General features: G+C 38.6%; 1 protein-coding gene across 1 annotated transcript in view; it reads right to left on the bottom strand.

The window, feature by feature from the left end:
* Window positions 1-27,471, bottom strand: part of ASPM (assembly factor for spindle microtubules) — a 37,753-nt gene that overhangs the window by 2,472 nt on the left and 7,810 nt on the right. The window contains exons 5-25 of the mRNA XM_074961169.1: window positions 26,123-26,269; window positions 25,260-25,505; window positions 25,014-25,081; window positions 24,217-24,358; window positions 24,000-24,130; window positions 23,022-23,197; window positions 22,794-22,939; window positions 22,622-22,707; window positions 21,180-21,395; window positions 19,416-19,620; window positions 19,148-19,293; window positions 18,925-19,053; window positions 14,837-15,031; window positions 9,202-13,821; window positions 7,057-7,223; window positions 6,154-6,313; window positions 3,283-3,492; window positions 2,906-3,055; window positions 1,610-1,801; window positions 985-1,177; window positions 327-481 (exon numbers count right to left, since the gene is read on the bottom strand). Of these exons, the coding sequence (XP_074817270.1) occupies window positions 327-481; window positions 985-1,177; window positions 1,610-1,801; window positions 2,906-3,055; window positions 3,283-3,492; window positions 6,154-6,313; window positions 7,057-7,223; window positions 9,202-13,821; window positions 14,837-15,031; window positions 18,925-19,053; window positions 19,148-19,293; window positions 19,416-19,620; window positions 21,180-21,395; window positions 22,622-22,707; window positions 22,794-22,939; window positions 23,022-23,197; window positions 24,000-24,130; window positions 24,217-24,358; window positions 25,014-25,081; window positions 25,260-25,505; window positions 26,123-26,269 (7,880 nt within the window). The remainder of the gene's footprint in view (window positions 1-326; window positions 482-984; window positions 1,178-1,609; window positions 1,802-2,905; window positions 3,056-3,282; window positions 3,493-6,153; window positions 6,314-7,056; window positions 7,224-9,201; window positions 13,822-14,836; window positions 15,032-18,924; window positions 19,054-19,147; window positions 19,294-19,415; window positions 19,621-21,179; window positions 21,396-22,621; window positions 22,708-22,793; window positions 22,940-23,021; window positions 23,198-23,999; window positions 24,131-24,216; window positions 24,359-25,013; window positions 25,082-25,259; window positions 25,506-26,122; window positions 26,270-27,471) is intronic.

Consider the following 27,471-nt stretch of genomic DNA (forward strand, 5'->3'; position numbering starts at 1 on the left):
TACTTTTTCAACCACGCACCCTCTGCCACCACTCAGATTTTAGTTTGAATAAAATTAATTCATTGAAAGCCAGGATTAAAATTAGACTACTTTACAGGATGTAATAATTGTTCACATTAAGAAAAAATAATTTGATTATCTGGTTCAAAATAATTTGGCGTAACTGGTTTTAAAATCAGGAAAAAGGGTTTGGGGTTTTTTTTGCAACACTATCAGTTATTACATTGGATAAATTCATGCTAATCTCTTTGGATAAATGTAAGTAAGTATCTGTAAATTAGACAGTCCACAGCTTATGAAACTTAAAAAGCAAAACACTGAAATACCTTTGAAACATTAAGCAGGACTTGAACTGAATATTTGATAACTTCCATACAGGGAATACTGCGGTTGCAATTCCGGATCAAAATAAAAATAGTGAAGATTGCTCCGCTGTGGGCCATATTTTCACAACAGAGAGGGGAGAGCCTGGTAACAACCTCTAAAATAAAAGGGTTCATTTGTGAATGCTAATCAAGTTATTTTCAAACAGTAACATTTTTCTTTATTAGGCTTGGCAAACACATGAGAACACACACAAAATCAATTTCAAGCCATGTTTCTAAACTAGGATTTTGAACATTCCGGCAAGTCAAAGGTATCCAGTGTATGTGATACTGCATATAAGGTGAAATTAAAAGTAAGTAGGACTCCCTTTATGCCTTACATGTAGTAAGTAGTACTGCTGGGCATGGGAAGGCCAGGAACTAGAATAATGCATTCATGACTACATTCTGATGTAGTTCTTTAAGACAGCTTGTTATCAGTGTTGTATTGATTCAGAAGGAAATGGCTTTGCATACTGTTGTGTCCTCTAACTTCGTCACTTTTCCCAGTTGTACTGTAAGCTTGAATGTAATCATGTGCTCCCCTTTCTCAGAAGTTTGGGAGTCCACTGCTGTCTTGAGAGTGCCCAATATTTAATTACGAAAAGAAACTACTAACCCAGATGTTTTAACGCTGCAAGAATGTAAGAAAGATGTTTGTATTTTAGAAGATAATCAATGGCAACTGCAGTTCTGTTACACAGTTTGTTTTCTTCTTTGCTCTCTTTGTTAGCCATTTCCAAACTGTGTCGTAACGCTTTAGTTTTTGCTGTGTCATTTTTCTTCCTCCAAGAATATCCTCTCCACAATGCCTGAGAGAAAACATGGCAGAAAGATTTCACAAATGGGGAAAAGATTTACAAGTAAGAGTGGCTCTAGGAAAGAATATTCATTAGAATCTCAAAATCAACCTTATAGGAGTTTAATAAAATTTTAGTCTCAAAATACTTCAGTTGTAGAACTCTAAGTTATAAGCCTATGATCAGATGTAGTGTATTCAGTCCTTTGAATACTAGATTCCCAGTTCAAAAATACATCTATCAGAAACAGCGTCTTTTACTATTACTTGATGGCTAGTTGGTATTTAGCTTTCCAATCCAGTATTCATATAAAAAAAAAATAAAAAAAATCTGTACCCTTAAAGAAACACCTTTGGTTGGTAATAAAATAGAAGCAGGCTTTTCTAAGAACTATAAAATAGCAGACATGAGCAAGATGGAATTCACTTATTAGAATTCATATACCTGAAATTTAATTATTCCATTCTTCAGCTTTCTTCTGTGTTTGTAGAAAAGGAACTTTCGTACAGCTCTTTGGATTGTGGTTGCAGCCTCATTTCTCTGTTTCAGCCACCTTCGAACCATTCGCTGTGTTTTAATGATTTTCTGATGATCTTGTAGACTTTTTTTTTGTTGAAGTCTTGCTCGAAACCACCTCTGTTTAAAGATAAATGGGAGTTTTTAAGAGACAAATTAAGTTTTCTTTCTTTTCCTGACACCACCACACATGCATGTATGCACACACTTCTTGTTACTTCAAAATTGATAGAGTAAGGACTAAAATCTGAATTTATCATGGATTTAACTGATGCAAAGCCAGGAACTGAACACCACGATAGCATAGGTGTGGCTTTGAAAGGGCTGGGAGCACCTAAAGAAACCCTTGGTGAAGGGGGAGATGTGCCACTGGACTGTGACAGTAGTAATGGGACAGGGTGACTAGCTCGCATTTGGCAGAGGTGGATGGGGAGAGAAGTTGCTAGTCCCATCCTTAATCCAGTTGCAGGGTCTCCTTTGATGCTGGGGACTAGGCTGATCACCAGTTTTGGGGTCTGGAAAGAATTTTTCCTTTATAGTAAATTTGCCTGTTTTGGCATGTGGATTTTTTCTCCACCTTCCATTTAGCAGCCTGAGTCTTGTTTTGGGGAGATTAAATTAGTGGTCTCAATTTAGGCAGGTCCCTGTGTGATTGGTTGGGTTAGAACAGAGGTAGTCAATAGGCAGACCACAGACCAAATCTGGACCACCAGATGATTTTGAACAGACTATGAAATCTTTTTATTTACTTATTATTATTATTGTTATTGTTTTTGTATTATTTTCTCTGGATCTTGACCAAGAAGTTTGGACCTTAACAAAAAATAATTGGATTACCCCTGGGTTAGAAAGTGTCCAAATAAGGTCCCTGTACCCTAGTTGGGGTTGCTTACACATTGGTTCTGAGCATGCTATTGCATGTTTAGGGGATATGACTCCATGTCTCATGCAGCTTGTGATTCCCCTTGAACTTGTCTCTCCTCCCTCCAGCATAGAGAAGAGAGTGGGTCAGGACTCTGGTTTCCAGTCAGGGTCACTGGCAGGCCTGAGAGTGTGGAGGGGACATGGCCTTCACATCCACAATGGGGCCACTGGTGACAGCTGACAGTACTGCAACAACTCTTCTGCGTAGTTTGGTGATTATTCCAGTTAGGTAATAGTTAAATAAAATAGTTGAAGAGAATGAGTAGTGTGCAACAGCTCCTCCCTCCCAATAATGCTAACCTGAATACATATGACAGAAGAGATCTGCATTTGTGCATGTTTCAATACAAGGTGAATTCTGAATGCTCTCTGAATTTTAATAGCAGAGAGATGATGATATGCAGCAGCTGAAAAACAAAGCAGCCGCTTCTTCTGTTTCTCATCTAAAATCTGTAGAAAGAAAAACAGTCAGGAAACAACATTAATAATCAAATCCAGAGGTAGCCTTTGCTACATCATAATCATAATCTATGCTAACTCAGAAATGGAGTTCCACAAAAAATAGCTGGGGTTAGTGTAATGTCTGAAACCAGAGTTTTTCACTGTAGCCTAACTCCTAATTAATCTCATATATTTTAAATGTCTATGTAGTTATAATCACTTAAAAAGACACTTACCTTTTTTCTTACTAACCACCCCCGTAAAAATGCTTGCAGTTTAATAGCAGCTTTTCTAGTTTGGATGTATTTTATGCATTCAAGTCTTCCTTTTTGCCTAGCTCGTATGTGTTTTTGGATGACCAAAGCAGCAGCTTTTTGTTGATGAAACTTGTGTCTTTCTTTGAAGCCTCGATAAGCTGCCTGAATCAAACATGCAGCCTGCTGCATCTAGAAGATAAATTGTGTGTTGATAGTCAAGTGTGCTTTTTCTTGTCATAGTGGAAGTACATTAGGTTTTCATGTTTATCGCATTACCCTCTATTGTAAGATGGAAAGAAGTGGCCAAGGATCAAAAATAAAATGAAGGTGCCACTAAACTTCTCACTTAAATTCAACTCAGCAAGTCAGTCAGCATTCACTAATAGCAGTAGGAGTTTTCACAACTTAGAGACTTTTTTCCTCCTTAAAGGACTTAAAAATGTTGGCAACGGATTTTATTTTAAGCAGGTTGGCCATGACAGCAATAGACCATTTTTACATTTATTTAAAGTGCAGGTCTTATTATCATCAATGTAGATTAGGCAAATGCAATATTTGGCAAAGTTTAAGCGACTGGGATCTTGTTTGCTCTCAAAGTAAAAGAAACCTGAACCTTTAAGGAAATGGAAGAGCTCAAAAAGTGGGGGGTGGGGGGGAACAACTCTGATATATTTCTTAGGTGTCATTCACAAATCAATGCAATCTTAGTTCTGGTTTTACTTCTCTTTTCCCCTTCCATACTTCATAATATTTTGGTGACAAACCTTTTTTTAAATAGCAGAAAGTATTATAAGTAGGGCTATCAAACGATTAAAAAATTAATCTTAATTAATCGCACTGTTAAACAATAGAATACCGTTTATTAAAATTATTTCTACATTTTCAGATATATTGATTTCAATTACAACACGGAATACAAAGTGTACAGTGCTCACTTTATTTATTTTTGATTACAAGTATTTGCACTGTAAAAAAAACAAAAATAGTATTTTTCAATTCACCCACTACAAGTACTGCAGTGCAATCTCTTTATCATGACAGTTGAACTTACCAATGCAGAATTATGTACAAAAAAGCTGCATTCAAAAATAAAAATTTTAGAGCCTGCAAGTCCACTCAGTCGTACTTCTTGTTCAGCCAATTGCTCAGACAAATAAGTTTGTTTACACTTGCAGGAGATAATGCTGCCCCCTTCTTGCTTAAAATGTCACCTGAAAATGAGAACGAGCGTTTGCATGGCACTGTTGTAGCTCGTGTCACAACACATTTATGTGCCAGATGCACCAAAGATTCATATGTCCCTTCATGCTTCAACCACCATTCCAGAGGACGTGTGTCCATGCCGATGACAGGTTCTTCTCAATAACAATCCAAAGCAGCGCGGACTGACGCATGTTCATTTTCATTATCTGAGTCAGATGCCACCAGCAGAAGGTGGATTTTCTTTTTTGGTGGTTCTGTAGTTTCCGCATTTGAGTGTTGCTCTTTTAAGACTTTTGAAAGCATGCTCCACACTTTGTCCATCTCAGATTTTGGAAGGCACTTCAGATTCTTAAAACCTTGGGTCGAGTGCGGTAGCCATCTTTAGAAATCTCACACTGGTACCTTCTTTGACTGCACATTTGACAAAACGCAAAGTGTTCTTACAATGAACAACATGTGCTGGGTCATCATTCGAAACGGCTATACCATGAAATATATGGCAGAATGCATGTAAAAGAGCAGGGGACACACAATCCTCCCCCAAGGAGTTCAGTCACAAATTTAATTGACGCTTTTTAAAAACAAACAAAACAAACAAAAAAAAACAAGCGGCATCAGCATGGAAGCATGTCCTCTGGAATGGTGGCCGAAGCATGAAGGGGCATGTGAATGTTCAGCATATCTGGCACGTAAATACCTTGCAATGACAGCTACAAAAGTGCCATGCAAATGCCTGTTCTCACTTTCTGATGACATTGTAAATAAGAAGCGGGCAGCATTATTTTCTGTAAATGTAAACAAACTTGTTTGTCTTAGAGATAGGCTGAACAAGAAGTAGGACTGAGTGGACTTGCAGACTCTGAAGTTTTACATTATTTTGTTTTTGAGTACAATTACGTAACAAAAAAAATCTACATTTGTAAGTTTCACTTTCAAGACAAAGATTGCATTACAGTACTTGTACGAGGTGAATTGAAAAATACTATTTCTTTTGTTTATCATTTTTACAGTGCAAATATTTGTAATCAAAAATAATACACAGTTTGATTTCAATTACAGCAAATACTACATGAAAAATGTACAAAAACATCCAAAATATTTAATAAATTTCAGTTGATATTCTATTGTTTAATAGTGCGATTAAAATTGATTAGTCGCAATTAATTTTTTAATCACAATTAATTTTGAGTTAATCGTGTGTTAACTGCGATTACTCGACAGCCGTAATTATAAGTATAGCAGACAACAACAGCTGCAGTGAAGGATTACTATGTTCCACTGTTAACTTCAATGGGACTATTCAAAGTGTCAAAAGTTAAGCACATACTTTAAGTCTTTGCTGATAGGGGACTTCACTTTGGCATTTTCTGACTTAAGTACTTCTCTTTTCAACTTTAACATTTTTTTAATGTAATTTTCTTTATAAATATAGTATAGTTTTAAACTAGAGCCCAACCAAGACGATTTTCTTTAGGAAAAATTAACTTGAATAAAAGTAGTTATATATCAAAGGCAATGAACAGGCTCACTTTTTAGAGAGAAAGCTAAATTATTGTCTGAGTACATTATACTAGTTTACTGCACACACTGAAAATATTTAACATTCAACACCACCCCTGTCTTAGCTGAATTTAAGAGTGAAAATACCTTTTTAATCTGTTTCCTAGTGCTGTATCTTCTGTAACCTGATTGAATCTGAACTGCAGCTTTCTTGGTTGTTAGGAATTGTAGCAGAATTGTTCTTGCAGTGAGGGTTTCTCTCCATCTCCTCTGAATAGTAACTGTAGAGGCCTTCACTTTCAAAAACCTAATGCAAATGAACATTTTAGTTTTTCTAAAAAACAAAAACGTGAGTTTTAAAAATGAGACGTTTTCGTTTGCATTTATTTATTGCCATCAGCAGAAGATTAGCAAGACAAGTGGCATTCATTGGAAAGTTATCAAATCCATAGACATTTTGGTTTACACACACAGAATGTAAATAGAACACTGGCCCAGCTCTTAAGGCTCAAGACTAGTTAAAGTCAATGGAAACATGAAACACTGGAGTAAAACTAGTAAAAAGTGATTTGAGAAATTTTAGATCTTGTCTCAAGACAAATAGAAAACAAAAATAAGTTTAACTTTGGAGCAGGAACTAGGACTAATTAAAATACAAAAAAAACCCACATGTTTTTAATTCTGGAGTTTTCAAAACACAAACATAACTCTCGAGAAGAAAGCAGTGTAGTAAAACTAAACTTCACATATGAGATGAAAGCAAGTACCTGCAGCTGGCTCTCCCCTTCTGTCCTTCCAAGATTAACAAACACAAAACTCACCAAAAATACAAAGATTAGGTTTTTGAGGGCTGGGGCTTAAACATGTGAATAACTTTATGCACATTAGCCACAAGAAGTCAATGGATTACTCACATACTTGAGTCTTTGCAGAATCAGGGCCTAAAGAAATGACAGAGCTTTGCCAGAGTGCAAAGCAATATTAAGTTATGAAACAATAAATAGCTCAAGACCACGAAAAGAAGTATGTCACACAACAATAGTACATTACCAGGTCCTCTGCTGTTTGGTTTTGAAATAACCTTGAATGATACAAGTAGCTTTTACCACAGCTATATATTCTTTTCGTGCTCTGTATCTTCTGAGCCAGGCTTGAATTGTTCGTGCAGCTCTCATTTTACCAGCCAACTGCCTGGCTTTAAAACCTCTAAATAAAGCCTATCAAACATAAAAACAAACAAGCAATTAATTTTGTATTTAATGGGACAAACTAGGATAACCCTCCCCCGTCCCCACAACTAGTCACTTCTGCCTGAATGTCTTTTTTTAAATCTTATTGTGACAAGTTACACACAAGATTACTAGAGAGGAGGGGGGAAAAAAATCTTGTCAGTTTCTTTACTATAGCACTTTGTGTATAGTCACTTTCTCCTGCACACAGCAAGTATAAGCTGGGAAATACTACACACACTTTCATCAATGTCAATTTCACAAAGAGAAAAAAAATCCCAAAATGAATTAAGATAAAAGTTACAGATTTTAAAGATCATCCTGGAACAACCTGAAACGTAACTACAACTATTTTGATTTGAAGCTGTTTTTGTTGTTCAATATTTCAAAGGTGACGTGCTCAGTAGCACTGCTGTCTTTACAGAGTTGGAAACTTGTAGTGAAGGTATTGTTGTCTCTAACTAAATCCATGGTAAATCCTAGCATATTTCAGTTTGTACTGTCCTTTTTTTCTGCTCTTACCATAAACTGTGGCTTTACTCACCAATTTCACTTTTTGTAAGTGGCCAATCAAATTATTTCTGCATCTATATTATGGGAATTTGGGATGCTGAGGATCTCCCACCCTATGCACTCTCTGTTTTGAAGGCAGAAGCGCAATCACCTGTCTAGGTACACTTGCACATTAGTAAGAGGTGAGGTTAGATAAGGCAGCAGAAACTCTCCCAGGGGCTCCAGCAACTGAAAAATAAATGGGAGGGTTTCCCCCTTCTCCCAAACAAAAAATCTGGAACATTATAAGAAACCCTAAAACTCCTACTCCCCTTTTTGGGGCGTGCAGGAGAAGGAAATGTAAAAAGGTAAGGAGTATCTTGGCACCCCCTACTCCAGGAAGCTATGGCAGTCCAAGGAGCAATCTCCCTGTCCCCCAAACAAGACAGCTAAGTGGACAAGGGAAAAAAATCACTTGCAGCTCTTCCCACAAACAGCCTATGGGGGTAGCGAGAGACATACTCAGCCAAAAAGAGTGGGAAACACCAGAAGGAAGTTCAGAGGACCAGTTACTGTGAACGCACTGTTTAGTTCCCCACTGCTGTCTATGGAGGCAAGAGCAGTGCTCTCTACTTTCTCCCAGCAGCCTTTTGACCTGTCATGGAGGGACGGAAGACTGGTTTTTTGAGTGTTTTTCCTCACATCTCTAGACATATCTCTGGATTCGTGGACCACACCTTTTTCCCTCTGATGTTTAGCTGCCTCCCACCCCCCCTTGGGAAAAAAAATAGTCAGGGGCCTCAAATATCTAATGTTAACAAGTTTTTTTAAAAGGGATCAAGATCACCATTTATTCACTCTAAAAGAGAGCCTTTTAAAGAGGCTGACAGAGACTATGTAAAAATGGCCTCTTCTTACCCCTTGCTCTGTGTATGTTGTCATAGCTTCTCACTTTGACAAAATAAGTGACTACTTTTACTCTATTTACCACTCCAGAGCCCACACATTTACTTAAATGAGCTGGCTTCCATTTCTTCTCATATCAGTAGAGCTATTAAGTTACCATTAGTCACATCTGTACAAACCAACTGAATACGAGGGCATAGTTTAACCTGCAGAATCTTTGTTTCCTGCACAAGCAGGAAAAACACCAACTTGACTTTTGCAGCCTGGAAGTTGAGTTTGTAGGACTAGAATTTAGGAAAAGTTATTACTTGTAAAATGAGCATTTTGGATGTGGAAGTCACTAACAATGCCATTTTTAAAAAGTCACCTTTCAAAGTATGACTGATTCATCTGTTGATGATCGTTATAGCAGTTATATCAATCATGCTTCAGAAACTTATCACATACTGGCAACCAGTATTTTACTTCTGGTCTTGTTTTTAAACACAATTTATATTACAGTTTGTCATCGGATGTTACAGTATTAACCAGGGATGTATACAGCACAACACATTGCATTTTCACATACCTGAATTTTTATTGTGCTTTGTTTAATTTTCTGAAGCTTTCTATGCTCGATGAATCCCCGGATTCTAGACTGTATAATTATAATGCTCTTCCGGGTTCTTAAATAAGCTCCTCTTTGGTGTTTCATAGCTAAATGTGATTTGAAGTGCTGCTGTAATACAAATGCTGCCTTTCTGTAGGTCATATACTGTAATTTGGTTTTATTCATCAAGTAGTAAGTCTGCAATGTAACAGCTGCTGCTCTGAGTCTAACAAATTTTCTGCGATGCACAGCCATGTGAAGAAAAGCCTGAATCTTTCTTGCAGCACGTTTTTGCTTTGCCATTTTTCTTACTACTGTTCCACGATAGGCAGACTGAATAATTATTACGGCTTGCCTTTGGGCAGAGTACTCAGCTTTCTGTAAACGAGCCATTCGACAGGCTCTGTACCATCGCTGAATCGCAACTGTTGAATCCCGAATTGCTTTGTAGCGAGTTTTCATTCTATGGCATCGGAATGCAGACTGAATTGCTACTGCTGCGGTCTTCTTCTTAAGAAAACGTCTCCTGTCTAAGTACATCTGTAATACTGACTGAATACGCTGTGCAGCTTGTATGATTGTAGCCAACTGCCTAGCTTTTTTAGCACGAAAAGCAGACTGAAGGCAAAGGGCAGCCTTTTTAATTTTGGTATAGTTTTTTACTTCAGCTTCTCTTGCCCTGTTAGCTCTGAACCTTTGCTGTACAACTCTGACTGCCCAGCGTAACTGTTTATAATGATTATGCCGTTTGTGCATACGATAAAGAGACTGTATTACAGTTGCTGATGCGCGCATGATTTTCAGTTCTTGTCGTGCTTTCATGCCTCTATAAGCAGCCTGAATGATCAGCACAGATTTCTGAATGGTCAGATATATCTTCCGTTGAACTTTTCCTTTAACATAGAATCGGTAATAATTCTGTATGACTAGAGCTGCAATTCTCATTCTCTGGTAGGAGATTTTAATCTTATGCATTCTGAATGCTGACTGGATTGTGCTGGCAGCCAAATGCATATGTTGAATGTTTCTTCTTGTTTGAATACCCCTGTACAGAGACTGTACACGAATAACCGCTCTACGAAAAGAAAGGTATTCCTGAGTGTGCCATCTTACCAAAATTAAAGCTCTGTACCTTCTCTGAAGGACAACAGCAGCAGCTTTAAGGGAAAGATACCTCTGTCGTTCTTTAAATGTTTTAAAACGTCTCTGAAGAACAACAGCAGCTTGACACATTTCCCGATGTTTTTTTCTTGCCCTCATCTCCCGAAAAGCTCTCTGAATGCAAGTTGCTGCTTTCTTCATAGAAGAGTACTGCTGTACTGCAATTCCTCTCAGCTTACTGGCTCTGTGTCTTTTCTGTATTACTTGGGTTGCCCACTGTACTTTTTTGTAGTAGCAACTTCGCTTGTACATTCGATAATTGGTTTGTATTATGGTTGCAGCATTATGTTTTTTCTTTAGGAGCTGTCTTGTTTTCATTCCTCTATAGGCAGCCTGAAGAGCTAAAACAGAGTTGTACTGTTTTAAGTACATTTCTCTCACACGTTTTCCCTCCTTGTAAGCTCGGTAATGTTGTTGTATAGTTATTGAAGCAAATTTGACAGATTGATAGGAAACACGCATTCTATACATTCTTAAGGTTGCTTGGATAACTGTAGCAGCCTTGTGCATCTGTTGCATCTTTTCCCTTACCACAAAGCCTCTATAAGCAGACTGTATGGTAACAACAGCCTTACGGACATGAAGATATTCTTGGTGCTGTTGCTTTGCATGTGCTGCTGCTCTATATTTTCTCTGAATCATAACAGCAGCTGCCCTAAGAGAAATATATTTTTTCCTTTTAAGAAAGGACCTAACTCTCCTTTGAAGAAGGGCTGCAGCTACATGCATCATTTTCAAATGTCTCCTGGTTTTCATACCGCGAAACGCAGCCTGGATACAGAGTATGGCCCTCTTCATAATCCTGTATTTGTGTACTTGAACATTTCGTTCTTTGCAAGCACGATACCACTGCTGTATCTGTTTAGTTACCATGGATAACTTTTTGAAATCTTTTTGTTGTCTGTGCATTCGATAATATGACTGTATTATTGTTGCAGATTGATGCATAATTCTTACCTTTCTTCGAACTTTCATGCCTCTATAGGCAGCCTGAAGGACAAGGGATGATCTCTGTAGCTCTAAGTATTTTTTACGTTCCACTCTCCCTTGATGAAATGCTCTATATCTAATTTGAATTACAATTGCTGCCAGTTTCACTGCCCGATACCTAATGTTTATACGATGCATCTTAAACATGGCTTGAATTGAAATAGCCGCCTGATGCATGCAGTGAATTTGTCGTCTTACTTTTATACCTTTATAAATAGCCTGAATTTTAACAACTGCATTCTTTAAAGACAGATATTCCTGCTTTTGATACTTAGCTTGCACAACTGCACGATGCCGCCTTTGAACCATGATAGTCATAGCTTTAAGTGCTGCATATTTTTTTTTTACTACATAGGATCTGTAGGTTGCTTGTATAGTAGTAGCAGCTTTGTTGAATTCCCATAATTGTTTCCTCACTCTCATCCCACGGAAAGCAGCTTGCAAGACTAAGACAGCTGCTTTTGTTTTTAGATAAAGTGTACGTTGTTTCTTTTTCATACAGTAAGCTCTGTAGTGTCTCTGAATCACTAAGACAGCTTGTCTCAAAGTTTTCAACTTTGATTGATTTACATGCATTCTGTAATAGGACTGTATGATTACTGCAAATTGATGCTTCCTTTGAATTTGTTTTCTCACAGTTCTTCCTCTCCAAACTGCCTGGAGCTGTACAATACAGTTATGCAGTTCCATATATTCTTGCCGCTGTTTTCTACCTACAATGCTGGCTCTATAATGCTGCTGGATAGTTAGCACAGCATTGTTTACAAGCCTGAATCTTTGAGCCTGGAACTTTCTAAAGGCAGTCTGTATTGTAACTGCAGCACCATGTTGCCTTTGAACCTGTTTTCGTACTTGCCAACCACGAAGAGCTGCTTGAAGAGAAATCACAGCTGCTCTTCTTTTTAAGAAGCTCAGTCTCACTTTGTAACCAGTTTTGTAGGCTCTGTACCACCTCTGAATCACAAGAGAGGCCTGAATCATTGCTTGATATTTCATTCTTGCAGCATGAGCTCTAAAAGCTGTCTGGATCTTAACAGTGGCCGTATACTGAAGTTTAAGCATTTTGCGTACTCTATAACCTCTGTAGGCTGCTTGCAAGTAGACAACTGCCTTTTTGACTTTCAAGAACTTCTGCCTCTGACGGACTTGCTCTTGGTATGCACAATAACGATTCTGAATGATAACAGTAGCGCTATACACCCTCAGATAGCGTTGCCTATCCCTTTTCATTCTGTAGTAAGCCTGGAGCAAGGTTGCAGCCTCTCTCCATCTTTGTACTCGTTTTCTGATCAGATGCCCTCGCACTGCAGCTTGAACGCTGACACAAGCTACCGTCAGTTTTCTATATTCTTTAAGTTGAAGGATGTATTTTTGGGAACGGTATCTTCGTTGAACATAGAGTGCTGCCTCCCTTAAAGCACGATAATGTTTACGTGCTTGTATCATTTTTATAAAAGCCTGAATCTTCACTGCAGCCACTTTTAAATTTTCAAATCTTCTCTGGGCAACATAAGCACGATAACTTGACTGAATTTTCACCACAGATCTCAATACGTGGGCCTCTTTCCTAGCTTGCATTCTTCTATAGGCAGATTGTAGCACAATAGCAGCAAGGCGTATTTTCTGGAAAGAAGAGACAGCATTTTTGGACGCAACATATGCTCTGTATCGAGTCTGAATTATGCAAACAGCATTTTTAGTCTCTTTGTATCTTTTTAGTTGTTGATATTTTCTCACATGCGACTGTAATGTAACAACAGACTGTTTCAGGAGTAAAAATCTTCGCTTCTCTTGCCTCATTCTCCAATGTGATTGAACAACACAGACTGCTTTTATTTGTCTATATAACAGACGAGCTTTCCTGCCTCTAAAAGCAGCTTGGAGGACTGTAACTGCTGCACGTTTTTGCAAATAGTTTTTTCTTTGAATTTTACCTAACCGATAAGCTCTGTAATACTTTTGAATCATCAGTATGCAAGCCCTTTTTTCCTCATAAACATGTTTAGCCTGAACACGTCTAAGCCAGGCTTGAATCTGGATAACACTTTTTCTAACATGTAAATACTGCTTCAAATCTTTATGCATTCTATACCAAGACTGTATGACAACAGCAGCTCGCTCTCTCTTAGCTAATCTTGAGGCTTGCCGTTTTCGGAAAGCAGTTTGCAACACTATCGCAGCTTTAATTTTCTGCTCAATTTTGTGTTTTCTCCATCTTCTAAATGCAGATTGAATGACAAGTGATGAAGACTTTAAAGTTTCATATCTTTGCTGATCTTGTTTTGCCACCAAGGAAGCACGCAAATGTCTCTGAATTGTAACAGTTGCCCAAAGAAGTCGTTTATACGCAGAAGCAGCAATCATCATTCTTATCCTAGCTTGCACAAGGATAACATAGTATCTTAGCTGCAGATATCTTTTTCTAGCACAGAATCTTCTCCAGTAAGTCTGCAAGAGAGAACAGAATGATAAATTTATGAATTAAACTGAGATTATATTAATATTCAAGTTAGCCTAGAAGTTTCACCCCAAGAACTAGTTATTTTTCTTATTGAAAAACAAAAAAATCCCCCAATTTTGCCACTTTCAACATTAATCCTCAGTTTATGGACTTTAGGTCTGTGTGTTCCAATTTATTCACTCCTACTCTATCCCCAGACTAACGATCCAGAACTTTTTTCATGATCACAAATACAGAATGCATTAAGGCTATTCCTTTTTACATACCAATTCTATGCCAAATGGTGAACCTATTAAAGCAGTTAAGATTACCTTACAAACGGTTGAGAAATAAACTGAGAATTAACACAAAGTCCCAGAGTTTTCTTACAAAAAGTTTAAGTAACATTTGGGTTGAAGTCCACAAGTTACTGTTGGGTATTTATTTATATATTCTTATTTATAAGAGTTCTGAATTAAAAGTAACAATAAGGGGTTCTCATATGTATTCAAAGTACGTACCACATCTTAACAGAGAAAATTTCTTAAGTATTAGCACAATCAGGAATGAGGCAGTAGATGACTACTTCTCCCACTAAAAGCAAGCATCCCTGTGGCACCTACAGCAATCGCTTATATAGAGAAGGAAGGAATATTAAGAAATTAATGAATTTTCAGGGTCAGTGCTATTTAGCAGCTGGAAAAGAAGCAGAACAGCACCACGTGATCAGAAATTTAGGAACCACTATTTTAAACCCTTTGGTGCACCAATGGGAAACATTAAAAACAATAGCAAATACCAGCATTATGTCCCATTTGGCACTTTCAAAAGGAATAGTCCAGAGTTCTGGGTAGTTTAGTCTGCAGCTACTGAAGGCAGAGAATATACTGCTTTAAGCCTTTGTGATTCCACCAGCAAAACCTGTGACATGGGAATGTGCCTTTTCCTTCAACTTTTAAGTAGAGAAGAAGCTCCTTTTAAAAAGCTTCATTGCTTTTTTCCCCCCAGTTAACTTAATCGTACCTGGATGACTGTAGCTGATTCACTTTTAGTTTCCTCCAATTTTGCCTTTTGTAATTTCAAAGTTTTCCTCTCAGCTAAATATCTTCTCCAGTGTTTCTGAATGAAAATTGCTGCATTAACTTTTTTCTGGATGCGCAGGTGAGACAGAAAATTTATTACAGCTGATTGAATAATCCGAGCAGCTTTGTCTTTTTCCTGCAAGGAGTGAATTTCCATTGAAAGTTGTGGTTTTTGTTTGTTTTTTAGTTTAAAAAAACAAAACAAAGAATATATAGCCAAAGCTATGCCTCCATCGTTTCTCGGAGATCACAGCAGTGTCAGTTGCAAAAATTTACTCAGATACACATTTCACTGTATCTTAGTTTGAGTAACAATGTTTATTTCTCCCTTAAACACACATTTTCAAATAAGTTTCATGTGCTTTTTCAGCATCAAAACAGGATCCCTCTAATTTTAATACATAAAAGCTAATTAGTAAAACTACTATGTTGATTATAGTTATTTTTAGAGATTTGTCAAAGAGAGAGTTTCCCACTAATAACAAAAGTTGGTTAAAATATATGTAGTGTCATATTTCAATCCTTCCCCCACCCCTTCAGCTTAGATGAGAAGATGTGTTATTTCTTCACCTCCTGTTACCGGAAGCAAACTTTCCTGAAATAGATCTTAGGGATTTCAGCTGGTAAGTCATTATAGATGGTACATCTTATGTTCTTGCCTTCTCCCCTTGGACAACGTGCCCTCTTTATTCACGGTCTTCAACATTTTTAACTTTAGATATTAGCAGTAGTGCTAGCTTTTAACTTCAATATTAAGGAACTCTTAGACGAAGTTACTCACCTTTTGCAGTAAGGATGGTTCTTCGAGATGTGGGTCCATATGTGTGCTCCACTGTAGGTGTGCTTGCATCCCTACGCTGCTAATCAGAACTTTGGTAGCGGTGTCTGCCAGGGCCGCACACGTACGGTCTCTCCTCGTACGGTACCACAACACTTGTCAGCAAGCGCACACTAACCTCCCTTATTTCCTTCTCCACCACAGAAGGACTCATTGACAAGAACTCTGAAGTGGAGGAGGGTGGGTGGCGTGTGGTTTATGCTGGGGTTGGGGACTAAATCATCTCTTTTGTCCCGGTGTATAGATAACCAGTGACTGAAGGGTAGACCTGGAGTCCTTCAGAGCGCGAAGGGAGGCGTCAGTCTTCCCAGAAAAGAGCTTTGTGCCCTCAAAAGGGAAGGTCCTCAACTGTGGACTACCCCTCTTTCAGGAATCCTGACAAAATGAAGCTATGATGCTCATTGCATTACCACAGCTGTAGAGATGAACCTAGCTACCATGCTGGCTGCATCGAGGGCAGATTGCAGCAATGTTTTTGCCACTAATTGGCCCTCCTGGATAATGGCCTTAAAGGAATTGTGATGTGTCTCTGGCAACTTTTCAATAAAGTCATTCAGGTTTGAGTAATTTATGTAGTTGTATTTCACCATGAGGGCTTGTAGTTGGCGATACAGAACTGCAAAGTGGCTGAGAAGTACACTTCTCTGCCAAAGGATCAAGATGCTTCCAATCCCTATCAGAGGGAGTAGTCTTTGATTGGTGTTATTGGCTGCGGGAGTTGACGGCATCCACCACAATGGAGTTGGGTGAGGAGTGAGAAAATAGGAATTCAGATTCCTGGGCTGAGACATAGTATTTTTGTGTCTGCTCGCTTGCAAGTTGGCACCACTGATGCCAGAGTTTGCCACAAGATGTTTGCCGGGACTAAAATGGCCTAATTAATTGAGAGGGCAATTTTTGAGGAGGATGAAGAGTGGAGGATGTCAAAGAGCTGATGGTGGGTGCCCTTGACTTCCTCCAATTGTATCTTGACTTTTATGTTTTCCAGGAGCTGGCAAACACCCTCATCTGCCAAAGATGGTGTGGGAGGCATGACGGCTTCGCCTGGAGACTAGAATATGCACCTCGGTGTCACTTCCTCCTTGGTACCAGCTTCCTGTTCCTCGATCTCTTGAGGCAGTTAAGAAGCCCTAGATGCTGTGGACAAGGGGGTGTTCTAGGAGGGTTCTCGGGTGAGGCTCAAGAGGCATGCTGTTGGTGCACCACACAAGGGCAGCACAAGGAGAGATAGTGCATGAGTGGGCCTAACAGACAGTGCTATCAAAAAAGTTCTCCAATCAGCAGTGTAGGGACGCAAGCACACTTAGTGGAGCACCCATAGTGACACTACTCGAAGAAGAAAAATGTAATGCTATACACATGGTAAAGAAGCATGGTGAAATCCTGCAGCCTTGAATGTACCCCAGCTACCTTTCACTTTTAAGTACCTGAATTAAAGTTTGAAGTGGGCAACAAGTTGTTTGGCAATTTGTATAGTCTTGTATATTTCAAAATGAACATATAATTTAGCATAATTCCCTGTAGAAAGTCAGAAATGGAACACCAACATTGTTGAAATTTGCAGTTGAAATGCTTTGGTCAAGTTGTGTGTCAAATCCTATACATTGCACAGCAGCAAGAGACCTAACTCAAACGTGGTATTCTTTTCATCTTATTTTAAATTGCAAAGAAGTAAAATTAATAAGTGTGGAGTTCTTCATAAAGTTCAGTAAAGCCACTTCAGCCTTGACTTGGGAAAAGGACTGAAACACTCTTATTAACATTAAATGTAACCCTGGCAGAGCACTAGTCTTTACATTGACTAGTTCTCATTCTGAAGAGAATGAAAAGATGCGTTTTGCTTTAAAGCAAGATTGTGTCACCATCTTAGTAACATATGAAGTCCTCAAAAAGTAGTTACAAATGCTACTCTCTGAAGACTATCCATTCACAACTTGGTTGATTTTGTATCCCCCACTGTACCACAAACCAAGAGTGATTATTACAGTAAAAGCTTTTTTATCTGGCATGTTGGGGAAATGGGGCGTGCCGGTAAGTGAAAAATGCCAGTTAACTAAACATTGGATGCGGGGGGGCGTTTGCAGGGTGCAGGCTCTCGGGGGCACTTACCTCAGGCAGCTCCCCGCAAGCGGCTACTTGTCCTTGCTACTCTTAGGCAGAGGCACGGCAGGCAGCTATGCGCTGCCCCTGCCCCGCGCACTGCCTTCGCAGCTCCCATTGGCTGGGAACCACGGCCAATGGGATCTGGGGGAGGGGTAGTGCTTGCGCGGCCATTCTTCTGCTTAGGACAGGGGTGGGCAAACTTTTTGGGCTGAGGGCCACATCTGGGTGGGGAAATTGTATGCAGGGCCGGGGCAGAGGATCGAGGTGTGAGAGGGGGTGCGGTGTGCAGGAATGGGTTCAGGGCAAGAGATTGGGGCAGAGGAGGGGTGCAGACTGCCGGAGGGGGCTCAGGGCAGGGGGTTGGGTGCAGGAGGGGTGCGAGGTGCAGGCAGGGGGTTCAGGGCAGGGAGTTGGGGAGCGGGGTGAAGGAGGGGTTCGGGCTCCGGCCTCACTTAGCTAAAGAGGCTCCAGGGTGGCAGAGGTGCGCATTGGGGCCAGGGCAGGCTCCCTGCCTGCATACCCTGGCTCCATGCCGCACCGGGAAGTGGCCAGAGCCATGTCCCTGCGCAGCCCCTGGGGGAGAAGGGGACACAGGGCTCCGCGCACTGCCCTTGCCAGGCCTCCAGGTACCTCCCCCGAAGCTCCCATTGGCCATGGTTCCCCGTTCCCAGCCAATGGGAGCTGCCGGGGCAGTGCCTGGAGGCAAGGGCAACGCACAGAGCCCTCCGCCCCCCAGCCCGGGCTGCAGGGATGTGGTGCCGGCCGCTTCCGAGAATGGCGCGGGGCCTGCAGCACCACAGGGGGCAATCCCGTGGGCCAGATCCAAAGCCCTGAGGGGCCAGATCTGGCCCATGGGCCATAGTGTGCCCACCCCTGGCCTAGGAGCAGCAGGGACATGTTGCCACTTCTGGGGAGCCACACGGAGCCATGTACGGAGCCTGCTGGCCCCATGCCAACCAGACTATAAACTGGACTTTCTATGAATATTAGAAATGCTGGTTTAGAGAGCTTTCTGGTTGGTACAGGGCTGGACAACACAGCTTTTACTGTACTACTTCACAAAAGAATAAAGTCCTTGATAAAAATACCTGGTGGAGTTTTAGCTCTGCTTTCAGCCTGTATTTCCTCCAAATTGACTGAATTAGCCGAGCAGCTCGAGTCTCTTTTCGAAGATCTAGAAGCCGTGAACACAGAAACGACAGATAGGTGATAACAACCTAAAGAAATATACATAAAAAAAACACCATGGTAAGTTAGGACTGTCCAGTTTATATGAAATTATATAAAATAAAATTAAAAACCACCTCTCACCTTCTCATCAGGAATTGTATTTGACATATCTGAATGATGAATCATAGCTGGTATTCCACCCAGGTCAGAAACTGCAGTATTAATCAACTGGAAATTTCTCTTTTCATTGTCCAGAAGTTCCTTATAGACGACTGAGGTAGTTATAGCTTTATAACAGAAGGAAAAATATAATCGTGTTTGTCAGTCAGATTAAGGGTTTTATTTATTTATTTTTTTAAAAAAAACATGCAATCTGCTTCAAAAAATCTTATATTAAAGAATAACTCACTTTGGTCAAATGTTCCAGCCAACATATTTAGAGATGTATCAGATTCAGAGGAAGAATTTAGTGCTACTGTACCAGTTTTTGTACATTCTACTGTTTGAGTGGTACTTTGGGATACAGCTTCCAAAGGCACATAACATGGATGATAGTGGTGAATCAAATAGCACAATACTCTGCCATCTGAGAAAGATACTGTGAAGTTTTCCACCTGGTTTAAAAAAAAATAAAAAACCTTGAAATTTTTCACACTCATGAATTAGTACAAGTTTAAAATAGGTCTCATTTGTCATAATATATCTGTAACTGGATAGGAATGTAGCTATGCACATTTCTTTTAATATATATACAAAGGAAAATTAAATATATGAAATTCAAGTTATCTGAAAGTAATGCTCATTTGCCGAGTCCATGCTGTGGCTCTCCATTCCTGAAAGTCAGAAATATAAAGGGATGTCTACCCAAAGTAAAAGTGCACCTCATAGAACAACGGTAGTCAAAGAAACCAGACATGGAGAATTCTATGGAAGGATCCTAGAAAGGACCTTCTATAGCATAGTATGTTACTGATGTTTTAATCCACTGTCAAAAAATGTGCTAAATATTTTCAGAATAAGATAGCACCTGTAGCTCATAAATCTTAAACATACTTAACCAACTGACTACTATCTTGGAAAGCAAGAATATGTAGAGAAGCAGTATTAGGAAAGCAAGACAAGCAGAATAGAGAACGGAATACACAAAATGCTATGGAGTTGCTTGTGCGGTACAGTATCCATCATTTTAGTTCCTTGATTTTTATTTATGGGAGTTAAAGAATGGTTTGTGTGAGGGATTGTGACCAGAGGCATTTAAATGAAGACTGATTGTGAGAGACACAGTATCAGGGATGACATTCCACATACATAAGTATTAAAGAGAAGTAGGCATGGATGCACTTGAGACAAACAAACAGAGGAAGACACACAAAGTGAAATTCATGAAGTTCAGAGAGAAAGGTGGCTTCATTGATTAGGGACTCAGAAATGGCAATGCCTGGGAAATGAATTTGAAGCCTCCTAAGCTTAAAATAATTAAGTTAGATTTTGCTTTCCTAAAGTGTGCAAGTGTGCCAGCCATTCTGATGAGCAGTAAGTCTCCTTGAACAGGGTTTCACTCCTTGCTCCCTGTCCGTAAGAAACGCCCTACCTCTTGTAAAAATGATATGCCGGCTTGGGGAGAGACAAATACTCACAGGGACTATCTTTAATGTTAATCTTAGTGCCTGAAGTTCTTGAAGGTTATGAAAAACTTATATAGTGGAGGAACTGCTTTGGACCAAGAGGCTCATTAAAAACCATCTCCTTTCCCGCAAACTAGAATCAGCCACCAATGGGATCCTTCAAGGAAGTCTTTCAAAGAGTTTATTCTGCTTGCTCACTAATAGAGGGAAGATTTCCCTCGATTGGTATGTAGCCAGGCAGGTAGTACAGACATTCACTGTGGGAATTCTCTACTAGGAGAATGTATTAAAAATGATAGAAATGCAAGTGGGCCCATGAAGACACATCCTAGATATCTGACATCCCACCAATGGGATAGTCCAAATAAGACTGATAGAACTTCATCCATTACAATACTTATGACAGATCACTATTAATCAATATATATTTGATAGAACACATTTAGTGTTGAATGACATATAATTATAAACATTTCCCATTACAAGACAATGTATTTGCAGATGTACAAAATCTGGAAATATACACACAAAAAACCAGGACTACTTACCTTAATATTGTAAAACCCACAAACAGCATTGACCCAGTCCATCAGCAGCTTCACATTTTTGCTGTAACTTTCAGATGAGTAAGTACTGCTGTTTTTTCTCACTTTACTTTGATAAGAGCAGGACACCAGAGTAGCCATTTGTGTCTTAATATTATGTGTATTCTTTAAAAAAGAAATTTCTTCTTCTAACTGCTTCACATTAAGGGAAACATCCACCTTTAATGGAAACAAACAAATCAATTTTTCTGATACATAAAAAAACGTTACAGTGATCTTGTAAACTTGATGTGGTTAAACAGAGAGGGGATGGTTTGGAAGAAAGCATCTTAAGTAAGTGCCAGGGACTGACCACTCACACTATTTACTAATATAACAGTTTCCATACTGGATCAAACTAGTTGTTACTCCAATCCAGCATCCTAGATGACAGTGGCCAGTACCAGATGCTTTTAAAATAAACTTAAAGGGAAATTGTCTTCCTACCTGGATCAATGGTTGGTTTATACCCTGAAAACATGTATTTTTTTTAATCTTACCTAATGCAATTGTGGAAGTGGTCATCCATATAACTAATTAAAGAGACTCTAGATCTACCTCAACATCTTGTTGTTGACTGATGCAAATGAATAAATTCATTTTCTCTGCAATATTCTTCAGCATTCAATTGCTCCTTTGGCTTCCTGATAATTCTGCAGCAGTATTCTCTTTAAGATTCTTGCATCAGGTATTATATATAATAAAAAAAAGTCTCTGGCTACTTGCTTTTCAAATTCCCTCCTAATAGGTTTTACTTTCCATAATGTATACTGCTTCCTATTGGATTCACTTAAGCTGGATATTGATTTTTTAAGAATATTTAGTTGGCTCAAGTAACCTCTTAAACCTTGCCATTAAGCCAAACTCTTCTCCTACTCTCTGCTTCCTTCTTCCATTTAGGGCTATACAAGTACAATAATTAGCCTCCATACTAAGTCCAAAGGTGATTATTTCATTCTTCAAGTGTTTGGAAGCGGTATTAAACACATCCATCTATTTGAGCTATTTTTAGTAGCGCGAAGAGAATTCCTCAGCAAGAAGTTAATTTCTGTGGCCAAAATTACCTGACCCTTGTTATCACATACTTAACTTACAGTATCTGGCACAAGAAATTCTATGAACAAGTGTACAGAACCTAATTAAAAGGAGTTCTGAATTGTATTACATTTTAGAGCCTAGCTCATCAATGTAGCTAATAGTTGTAAAGCACTTTGAACATACATCACACGATGAGGTCTAACCATGAGAATCCACAAAAGATCATTCTCATGGGTCACCCAGCCAGGTCAATCCAGACTTGACAATTTCAGAGACTACAAATTCTTTGTTGCAAGCCATGCATTATCTCCTCTTGTTTGTAACATTTCTTAAAATTCTTTACAACTACACACAACTTTATGCAATACCTGGAAAGCAAAGACAATTTTCCACAGCAGTGCTAAAGTTCGCTCTCTGTGCCTGTCCACAATATCCTTAGACTCAATTGAAGCACCTATAAATCAAATACAACAGCGATTAAAATATGTATTCCTGTTCTTCAAATGCATAGTTATTCTAGCGCTACTTTTCAATTCTTACCACATTCATCTTTCAATTGAATTCCCCGCTCTTTAAGAACATGGAGGGCAACATCAACATTATGCATCTTCTGGAGACGACTTATTGCAGGAACTCTTAGCTTCTTTGAGAGACTCCAGTTTTTTGTGAGAAGTTCCATTGTTCTCCTAACAATAAAGTGTCTTAGTTCATCTTACAGAAGGATTAGACAAATATAGATAGTCATAAAACCATTCTGTATCAACTTACACAAGACGAATGCCACACTGCAAGTCTACAGCTAGATTTGTAACAGCAAAGTCAAATTCATCAAGTGGTGTCTGAACATGACTAACAGGTAATCCCAGGAAGCCAAGATGACGGGAAAGGTCACCTTCACCACTCAGGAAGTCTCGTGAAAATGCCAGTAGAACATCTTTACTATTCTAAGGGGAAATAAAATAAACTTAGACCAAATGACCATTTGATCCCTTCCCCCAAATGCCTTTCGCTTTGTTATTTGTCGTTTAGTACTACGCATAAGATACAAAAATTCAAGTAGTTAAATATCTCTTCATGGCATTTAAATTGTGTCCACAATATTCTAACGCTGACACAGATAGCTAACTGGTTTCCTAATGACAGCTTTCATAACTTCCCTAGTGTACAACAAAAAATATCAAGCTGCCGTAACATTAGCTAATCATACCTGCTCTGCATCCTAGTGCATGAATAATTTATTTTTATTTATTCATGCATTTAACTCCTTAAACAGTGTTGTAGTCTAATAGACTACATACGATATTTATACCATGACTTCAACTGACTAGAGTAAAAATGGTTTTTAGTTCAACATAAATGAGGCTATTTACTAATCAAACATATAGCATGACAGATAGGACATGCAGCCTAGCTTTCTGGAACAAAGTATTGTAGGACAGCCCTCAGATAAACTTTCAAAATGCAAGAGGATTTAACTTCAGATAAATGATGTGGCAAAGCAGTATTTAGTCTTAGAAAGAAAAGGAAAGCACCTCTACAATACAAGGCTCTTGAGCGCTCCCTATAAATTATATGCACTTCAGAAGTCCTGATGGTAAGTCTTACACAGCTAGTGACCTCCTGGAAGATTTGCTGAGTGTGAATAGTACTAAAGTCTTAACATTAAAAAAGCAACTTTATATTATATGCATACAAAGTCATATGTTCAATCAAACATTATGAAAAGAAATGGCTATCATATTTTACCTTGAACTCTGCATCCTTGCAGAAGAGGCAAGGGTCGTGGTCAATGATTCTAGACTGTTTGGCATGATCAAGAAAGCAAACTAACAGCAGTAATTTTTTCAGTGTAAATTTAGACAAAGCTTCTTCATGACCTAAAAATATTAAGTTCATAAAGATGTTATTTATTAATGCAAAGTTAAATGCTAAAAATAATCTGTTTTGAAAAAAAAGTAGTTACCATCCCGATAAAGGTGAGGTACAGTGGGGTGTCTGTATTCAGCTGCTATATCGGGGTTCCAAAGTAGGCGACTGAGAATAAATATTGCCAAACCCATAATATCACTATTACTCTCCAAAGCAATCAGTTCTCCATAAATAGTCTAATGAGAAAAGAAAAGGAAACCTTTTTAAAATTAAAAAAAAAATGCTCACAATTGTATCATTTATTTCTTTAGAATTTCAGTAGGCTATATTCAAAATAAATAGCAATACACTATTTAAGAGTTTCTCACTTGCCCAAATCATTAGTAACCTAGCCCATTTATTTGAAAACAGATTCATCTGAAAAACAGCAAACAAAGTTTCAATCCTAGTTTTATTCCAGTAGGTATCCCAAATACAACGTCCATCTAAAAAGTTAAAATTTGTATCAATGGGATCTACTGGTTCTTTGATGTCTGGAAAGTGTCCTCTGATTCCATCAGGAGTTCCCTAACCAGTCCCAACATAGCTAGCTGCAGTGTAGTGGGAGCGCGCTAAGTGTCAATTTCCTAGCGACTACTGAAAGGTAAAGTTACTTGAGCAACAGCAAAGGAGCATCAGCCCAGTTCCAGGGTATTCCTCACAGAAAGGCACTTTTAAATTGTCCGATGAAATATTCTCTTTTGTAACAAGACAATCATGAATTAAAAGGAAATGTGAAATTGTTCTGTTCTGATAATAAACCAGAGCTGCCTGTCAGCTATAGTTGAACTTGAGATCCACTCTTGGCATAGGCTTTACAAAAATAGAGTATCCATAAGAAGCATTGCTTACTTCCAGACCTATGCGTAGCCACAAAGGGTTGTAAGATAAAAGCCAGTTGAGGACTTTCTGTCTTTCTCCTGCAATGAACGTAAAGTATGGTGAAATGTTAAATTCAGCAAACACTTTTAAACCATATTTCATTGTTACAAAGCCATCTGGTTAAAAGTCTTTCTACTCTACTTGCTACACTTATAATATGACTCAATGCTATTTTACCAAAAATACTAAATATCAACAACCTTTGTACATTCTTACCAATATCTTTCCAAAGATGCCTGTCTTTCCGAACTAGCAAACGTCTAGTTTCAATCTCAAACTCCAGTCTCTTAATAGCTTTAACCATTGTTTCAGAGGTAAACAAACGGCAAGCTGCACGTCGTAGTTTATTCAACCTGCATCGAGCAGTATAAGCTCTCAGGGACATTTCTTCTTTTGTTGGTGCTCTAGGAACACTGGCTTTATGATGATTTTCTGCTCCCAAGATAAGTGCAGCTGCATTTACTAATTGAAAAAAAAGAGAATAAAAAAGAAAAATAGGTCTATATGTCCGACATAAAGGTAAATTAGCATCTGTTTTATAGGAGTTCGCTATTTTTGCTATCATTTTACTTTTAGTTTAAATGCATACTAATACACAGATGACATATCATGAGAAAAATCAAAAAAATTCTCAAGACTGTACACTTTCAGTTAAAGAACATGGAAAAAAAACACAAATATATAAAATTTCAAAATAGCATTCAGAATTTCCTTCAGTGCAACTTCTACTGAAACAGACACCCAAATGTTAGCTCTACAATCATCAAAGTAGCTCTGTAGGGATGCAAACTGAACTTCCTTTCATTCCAATCTCAGGACAGAAATTCATGAAGGGGGTGATGGGGGAGGGGAACCAACCACCTCTTAATATAAAAATTACCCTTATTGAAAAGTTAGTTACATACATACAGATAAATTAATGAAAGCTTAATTGATACTAGCTTTTAGCTAGTGGTTTCATTCAGCATATATGAGTTTACTTAAAAAAAATTCCTAGAGCAAGTTTTGCTTTATATATTGACATTACAGCGTTCCCATGATTTAGCAAGAGTGCACTGTTTCAAAGTTACCTACTTTACCTTGTGAACTCTCTGTTTTTACAGTAAAGTCATCAGGTGTAAGTATGAAATTCAGCCACCAGGTAAAGCCTCGCTGCTGCTTTTCCTTCCAGCGCTCATCATAGAACATGTTTTTAGCAGCAAAAGGCATTGGATGCCTAGGAATGACTTAAGGGGGGGTGGAGGGAAGAGAAAGATTATCTAAACAGACAAAGTTCAAATTAAAATTATTTATGTTTTCTTCAAATATGCAGTTCTTCACTTTAACTTGAATGACTTGCACAAAAATGGAATTATGAGGAAAGTATTTATAGACCACATGCCACTTTTATTGTACTTGCTGTTGTCTTCAACTAAGAAGTTCTTCAAGACAAGGACAAACAACGAGGAGTCCTTCTGACACCTTGGAGACTAACAAATTTATTTGGGCATAAGCTTTCATGGGCTAAAACCCACTTCATTTGATGTAATGCTAGCAGTGCCCCTCTGTCATGTACATTGGACAAAAATTTGTCATCAAGAATTATAACATTCAAAAACCAGTAGGAGAACTCTTCAATCTCCCTGGACACTCAATAACAGACTTAAGTGGCAATTCTTCAACAAAAAAAACATCAAAAATAGACTCCAAAGAGAAACTGCAGAACTGGAATTAATTTGCCAACTGGACACTATCAAATTAGGCCTGAATACAGCCTGGGAGTGAATGGGTCACTACAAAAACTAATTTTCCCTTGCTGATGCTCATACACCTTCTTGTCAACTGTTTGAAATGGGCTACCTTTATTACACTGGCCTCATTAGCACTACAAAAGTGATTTTTTCCCTCCCTTGGTATTCACACTGTCTTGTCAACTGTTGAGAAAAGCCCACTTCCACCTTAATTGAATTGGCTCGTTAGCACTGACTCCCACCCTCCCATACACTTGGTAAGGCAACTCCCATCTTTTCACGTGCTGTGTATTTATACCCGACTCTGTATTTTCCGCACCATGCATCTGATGAAGTGGGTTTTAGCCCACAAAAGCTTATGCCCAAATAAATTTGTTAGTCTCTAAGGTGCCACAAGGACTTCTCGTTGTTTTTGCTAATACAGACTAACATGGCTACCACTCTGAAGACAAGGACAGTTATTGGTATGATAGTTCATGCTATTATCTAGTGCTTTATCAATATTAACAATAATGTTAAGTAGCCTAGTGCTTTTAAGTATACTGAAAAACCTTTGAAGCATGATCTATTGTCACATTTCTGCCTACATAAATACAGCACCATTTGATTCCACATATCTGCTCCTTGAGTGTATTCAGAATCACAAGTTATTAGTAGAGGTGAACAAATAATTGATTTTTTGGTTTGCTGTTAAAAAA

The sequence above is a fragment of the Natator depressus genome, chromosome 8, assembly GCF_965152275.1.
Source record: "Natator depressus isolate rNatDep1 chromosome 8, rNatDep2.hap1, whole genome shotgun sequence".
Classification (NCBI taxonomy): domain Eukaryota; kingdom Metazoa; phylum Chordata; order Testudines; family Cheloniidae; genus Natator; species Natator depressus.